General features: G+C 44.0%; 1 protein-coding gene across 1 annotated transcript in view; it reads right to left on the bottom strand.

Annotated features, from left to right (window-relative positions):
• Window positions 1-3,203: 3,203 nt before the first annotated feature.
• The window catches only part of LOC137095200 (guanine nucleotide-binding protein subunit alpha-11-like), a 167,986-nt gene continuing 164,317 nt past the window's right edge, over window positions 3,204-6,872 (bottom strand). Inside the window, exons 6-7 of the mRNA XM_067461587.1 lie at window positions 5,821-5,974; window positions 3,204-5,689 (exon numbers count right to left, since the gene is read on the bottom strand). Coding sequence (XP_067317688.1) covers window positions 5,499-5,689; window positions 5,821-5,974 — 345 coding nt within the window. The 3' untranslated portion in view covers window positions 3,204-5,498. The remainder of the gene's footprint in view (window positions 5,690-5,820; window positions 5,975-6,872) is intronic.

Below are 6,872 nucleotides of genomic sequence, written 5' to 3'. Positions count from 1 at the left end.
GATCCTCCAAAAGCTTGTGTCTCTTGTGGCATCCTGTCTGACTTTGCACAAACTAGGAATCTCAAACAAGTTTTCCTTGCCCTATTGAACTGGACAAACTGTACGCCTGGGGTTTGCTCCTCCAGAAGCTTGTGTCTCTTGTGGCCTCCTGTCGGACCTTGCCCAAACTAGGAATCTCAAACTAAGCCTTCCTTGCCCTATTGGGCTGGATGAACTCTATGTCTGGGGTTTTCTCCTCCAGAAGCTTGTGTCTCTTGTGGCCTCCTGTTGTGCTTGCCGAAACTAGGAATCACAAACTAAGCATTCTTTGCCCTATTGTACTGGAAAAACTCAACGTCTGGTGTTTGTTCCTACGGAAGCTTGTGTCTGTTGCAGCCTCATGTCAGACTTTGCCCAAACTAGGAATACCTACGACCAATACTTCCTTGCCCTATTGGACTGGACAAACTATACGTCTGGGATGTATCCTCCAGAAGCTTGTGTCTCTTGTGGCCTCTTGTCTGACCTTGCACAAACTAGGAATCTCAAACTAAACCTTCCTTGAGCTATTGGACTGGACAAACTGTACGCCTGGGGTTTGCTCCTCCAGAAGCCTCGCACAAACTAGGAATCACAAATTAAGCCTTCCTTGCCCTATTCGACTGGACGAACTCTACGTCCGGCGTTTGCTCCTACAAAAGCTTGTGTCTTTTGCGGCCTCCTAACGGATCTTGCCCAAACTAGGAATCCCAAAGTAAGCCTTCCTTGCCCTATTGGACTGGACAAACTCTACGTCTGGGGTTTGATCCTGCAGAAGCTTGTGTCTTTTGCGGCCTCCTAACGGATCTTGCCCAAACTAGGAATCCCGAAGTAAGCCTTCCTTGCCCTATTGGACTGGACGAACTCTACGTCTGGGATTGATCCTCCAGAAGTTTGTGTCTCTTGTGGCCTCCTGTCTGACTTTGTACAAACTAGCAATCTTAAACTAAGCTTTCCTTGCCCTATTGGCCTGGACAAACTGTACGCCTGGGGTTTGCTCCTCCAGAAGCTTGTGTCTCTTGTGGACTCCTATCGCACCTTGTACAAACTAGGAATTTCAAAGTAAGCCATTCTTGCCGTATTGTACTGGACAAACTCAACGTCTGGTTTTTTTCCTACAGAAGCTTGTGTCTCTTGTGGCCTCCTGTCGGACCTTGTACAAACTAGGCATCTCAAACTAAGCCTTCCTTGCCCTATTGGACTGGACAAACTCTAGGCCTGAGCTGGGCTCCTCCAGAAGCTTGTGACTCTTGTGACCTACTGACCGACCTTGCCCAAACTAGGTATCCCAAAGTAAGCCTTTCTTGCCCTATTGTATTGGATGAACTCTACATCTGGGTTTTGCTCCTCCAGAAGCTTGTGTCTCTTGTGACCTCGTGTCTGACCTTGCACAAACTAAGAATCTCAAACTAAGCCTTCCTTGCCCTATTGGACTGGACAAACTGTACGCCTGGGGTTTGCTCCTCCAGAAGCTTGTGTCTCTTGTGGCCTCCTGTCGGACCTTGCCCAAACTAGGAATCCCAAACCAAGCCTTCCTTGCCCTATTGTACTGGACAAACTCTACGTCTGGGATTGATCCTCCAGAAGCTTTTGTCGCTTGCGTCCTCTTGTCTGACCTTGCACAAACTAGGAATCCTAGAGAAGCGTGTGTCTCTTGTGGCCTCATTTCAGACTTTGCCCAAACTAGGAATACCAAATTAAGCCTCCCTTGCGCTATTGCATTGGTCAAACTATATGTCTGGGGTTTGCTTTTCCAGAAGCTTGTGTCTCTTGTAGTCTCCTGTTGGACCTTGCACAAACTGGGCATCTCAAACTAAGCCTTCCTTGCCCTATTGGACTGGATGAACTCTATGCCTGGGGTTTTCTCCTCCAGAAACTTGTGTCTCCTGTGGCCTCCTGTTGTGCTTGGCGAAACTAGGAATCACAAACTAAGCCTTCCTTGCAACATTATACTGGACAAACTCAACGTCTGGTGTTTGTTCCTACATAAGCTTGTGTCTCTTGCAGCCTCATGTCAGACTTTGCCCAAACTAGGAATACCAAACTAAGCCTTCCTTGCCCTATTGTACTGGACAAACTCTAGGCCTGAGGTTGGCTCCTCCAGAACCTTGTGTCTCTTGTGGCCTCCTGTCAGACCTTGCCCAAACTAGGAATCTCAAACTAAGCCTTCCTTGCCCTATTGTATTGGACAAACTCTATGTCTGGGGTTTTCTCCTGCAGAACCTTGTGTCTCTTGTGGCCTTATTTCGGACCTTGCCCAAACTAGGAATCCCAAACTAAGCCTTCCTTGCCTTATTGTATTGGACAAACTATACGTCTGTGGTTTGCTCCTCCAGAAGTTTGTGTCTCTTGTGGCCTCCCTTCGGACCTTTCCCAAACTAGGAATCCCAAACTAAGCCTTTCTTGCCCTATTGTACTGGGCAAGCTCTATGTCTGAAAGTCTCGCTTATCCAGCCTTCGCTTATCCAATGTTCTGTATTATCCAATGCACTCTTCCTCCCGCCTGGATCCACAGCTGTTTCAATACACTGTGATGTTTTGGTGCTAAATTTGTAAATACAATAATTATTACATAACTTTAAGATGTATTGTGCTACTTTTTCTCTTTATTTGTTGTAAAACATGATGTTTTGGTGCTTAATTTGTAAAAATCGTAATGTACTTTGACATTTAATAGACTTTTCCTCAATCTTTTTTTATTATCCAGCATTTTTGCTTATCCAGCTTTCTGGTGGTCCATTTATGTTGGATAAGCGAGACTCTGGGAGCCCCCAGTGACGCAGTGGGTTAAACTGCTGATCTGCTGAACTTGCTGACCAAAAGGTCACAGGTTCAAACCTGGGGAGCGGGGTCAGCTTCCTGCGTTAGCCCCAGCTTCTGCCATCCTAGCAGTTCAAAAACATGCACATGTGAGTAGATCTATAGGTACTGCTCTGGCAGGAAGGTAATGGCGCTCCATGCAGTCATGCCAGCCACATGACCTTGGAGGTATCAATGGACAATGCCGGCTCTTCATCCTAGAAACGGAGATGAGCACCTACCCCAGAGTCAGGCATGACTGGACTTAGCATCAGGGAAAAGCCTTTACCTTTACCCGAGACTCTACTGTATGTAGTGTAATCTAATATATTAGGCAAATCTTCAAACAAATGGTAGGCCAAGCAGAAAAACCTCCAAACCAGACCTTTTTTTTAAAGGAATTTTTTTTATTCTAATTGCAAGCAATTTATTTCAGGATAAAGATATGAAAATCAATTTTGTTGTTTGTTTGTTTTCTTTCATTAGGTATTTCTAAACATTGAAGGTTAGCACCCAGACGACAAGAGAATGCGAGTTGATCTGAGAAACCCTCCCACTCCCATTTCTTCCTCACCAACTAAAAAGAGAGGGCCAAATAATAATAAAAGTAATAGTAATAATAATAGTAATAATAGTAGTAATACTAATAATCCATCCCAGGCCATGTAATTTCAAATCCCATCCCCATTTCCCCGCCCAGCCCCGTCCTCATACATTAAAACACCACATGCAATTTCAAAATGACAAAAAGTTTTCATTTTTTAAGAGTGTTTATATAGTCATGTTGTGTGTTCTCTCTTTCAAATAGGATAACATGTAACATTTCTTCTATTCCCCCCCCCCCCCCCCCAAATATTTTCCACCACACTGGTTACTTATAAAAAGAGTCTGGCATTGAAGAAAAAAGAAATGGGACATTGGAACAAACCAGGTAGCACTTAAAAAGAAAAAAGAAATATCACACACACACACTGAGTGTGGAAAGAACAGACTTTGGACTCCAAGAAACTCAAACCACCTTCATTGTTGTTTGTTTGTTTTTGGGGAAAGCACAATACAATGAATGGCATGAACCAAAGAAAGCTGGGGGGGGGGGGGAGAGGAGGATATTTTGAAGTAGTTATATAACATATTGGAGGGGGGAACACAGCTGAAGGCAACTGATGAATGGAAGCAGGGAATGGGAAGATAGGGCCGGGGGGGGGGGGGGGGATATGTATCAACAATGTTTCAATCATATCTAGAAGGATATGGAATGATGTGTTTTACAACTCCCCCTTCCTACACACGAGTAAGATGAAATGAGAGCAAGTTGTACGCTCTCATATATATACATATGTACACACACATACACAGATAAATATATAAAGTGCATCAGGAACAAAGCTTGATCAGGCTGCTCCTTCTCTTCCCCTTTCAAGCTCAAAACAGAGATTCCCCAAAAAGCTATCCACCAACTATGGAAAACACACACACACAAACCATAGAAAGGAACTTGCGAGATATGGGCTAGAACCTCAGGTCTTCCTACCTGAGCCAAACGTCGCCCTGTAGGATTTAGACTCATTATCCCCCCCCCCCCCCGGCAATACTGGGAAAAATCCCTCATGCTCCCTAAAGTGAACAACCTTTAAAAACAGCAACAATAACAACACCCTAAACACAATACAACGGCACAATCAGGCACTTTCTCAGGTGCATTATCTATTGCTTGGTTGGTAGTCTATGAACAGAACAGAACAAAACAAAAAGTATGGCATATGTAGTAAACTTATATATAGGACAATAATTTTTTAAAAATCACAGTCTCAATATAACTTTCATAATTGATAAGGAAAATATATATTTATATTTATATTGACTAAAAATGGCACAAAGAAATGGAGGAATGAATAGGTGGCTTGGTGAGCGCAATCTTAGTAAAAGACGGCACTTGATTCTCCCAAGAAGCCAATATGGTTGAATACACCTTGAAGCAGAGATGTGTAGGGATAACTGTGGAGAAGAGGGGGGTGAAGGCAATTCAGCACAAGCCATTTACACCAGAGGCATCATACGGCACACGGTGAATGGTTACTAGTAGTGTCGCCATACTTCCGTAGCCCTCTTTTTGAGACCAGGAAGTCTGGACATCCATTGGGATCTAAATTGGAAAAGCAAAGGATGGGCCAATGCAACGTAAGAGGAAGCCATCTTGAATTGGGGCAAGAAAGCATAAGAGAGAGAGGGGGGGGGGAGTGTCCCCCAATGCAGTTGGAAACTTTTTAAACAGCAAATTCATTTCCTTTAAAAACACACATTCACTTATTTTATGGGGCAGGTATAAGACTCCAAAATAACAGTGTGATATATATGTGTGTGTGTGTGTGTGTGTGCGTGCGCGCACACGCGTGTGTCATAACCCTCCCACCCGCCAAAAAAACCTCTTGCCACTTCACAGATCGGACAATTTGCAATCATTACATCATTAAAAATTAAGACTGCCTGTACATTTTTTTGTTTTTGTATTCATAGGGTTCTCTTGCCTTACTTTCTTCACAATAAAAAAAGACTCTTTGGAGTCTCCGGGGGGGGGGGGGGAGGGGGGCAGAGAAGGGGGGTGGAGAAGAGGAAAAAAGAAGGAAGGAAAGAAGGGGAAGGGAAAACTAAAAAAAACAAAAACATGGCCAAGCCAATCAAGGTCAGACTAGGTTATATTCCTTCAAGTTGAGCTGCAGGATTGTGTCCTTGACGGCAGCGAAAACAAACCGGATGTTCTCTGTATCAGTGGCACATGTGAAGTGAGAGTAGATAATTTTGTCACTGTCAGGGTTGAGATCCACAAACATCTTGAGGATGAACTCCCGGGCGGCTTGGGCATCCCTCTGAGGACCTGGAGACAAGAGAGGGGTCACGGCTACAAGCAGAAGATGCTGGCTTGGAAAGAAAGGCAAGCTTGAAACAACCGATTGCTTGGATATAGTTCTCCCAGTCTCAGCTATGTTATTAATTAGTTAAGCTCACCATCAAACTCTGGGAAATAATCCACAAGGTGAGAGTACATGATCTTGTCTTCCAACAGGTCCTTCTTATTCAGGAAGAGGATGACAGAGGAGTTCTGGAACCAGGGGTAGGTGATGATGGTCCGGAAAAGGGCTTTGCTCTCCTCCATTCGATTCTGTCAAAAAGAAAGAAAGAAAGAAAGAAAGAAAGAAAGGGAAGGCAATATTGAGATTATTATTATTATTATTAGTAGTAGTAGTAGTAGTAGTCGTAGTAGTAGTACTTTATACAGGGGACACAGGCCAGATTCCAACACACACACACATAAAGGCAAACATTCAATGCCTAGAAACAACAGACACACAAATAAAGGTAGAAGCTTTTCCTTTCATCTCCGGCACTGGGGGGTGGTACTCAATTTCTAAGTCGAAGAGCCTACGTTGCCCATAGACACCTCCTGGGTCATGTAGCCGGCATGACTGCATGAAGCAATGTTAACTTTCCCTAGATCAATAGGTGGTACCTATTGATCTACTCACATTTGCATGTTTTCTAACTGTTAGGTTGGCAGAAGCTGGGCCTAACAGCAGGGACTCACCCCATCCTGTGGATTCAAACCACAAACTTCCCAGTCAGTAAGTTCGGCAGCTCAGCGGTTTAACCCATTGAGCTACTGTGGCCCAGTTTTTTCAAATTATTTTTTATTAAGTTTTAACAGTGATGCATAAAAGGAGAAAAAGAGAGGAGGAAGAAGAAAAAACCCTTTGGGAGAATTGGTGGGTGGGTGGGGGGGGGGGAGGAGGAAGGGGTTGGGTTAGGGTTAAGGTTAAGGTTGGGGAGGGAGTTGAGAGGGAAGAGGGAGAGGAGAAGAAAAAAAAGAGTTGGGGTGGGGGGAGATGGCAGAGAGGGGACGTTTGTAGTTTCTTGCACTCTCCTGATAGTCAGATGGTGTTTTTCTTTATCAGCCTTACTGTTGTCAGTACAGTTATGAATCACGTAGTTTTCCTGGTTGTCTCATTGATAAAGTTTTTGACAATAGTCTTTTCTTGTGTCTTCAATGGCTTATTTCTTAA

Source organism: Anolis sagrei, chromosome Y (genome assembly GCF_037176765.1).
Source record: "Anolis sagrei isolate rAnoSag1 chromosome Y, rAnoSag1.mat, whole genome shotgun sequence".
NCBI classification, from domain to species: domain Eukaryota; kingdom Metazoa; phylum Chordata; class Lepidosauria; order Squamata; family Dactyloidae; genus Anolis; species Anolis sagrei.
Note: the sequence above shows the minus strand (reverse complement) of the source record. Positions and strands in the feature narration are given on the sequence as shown.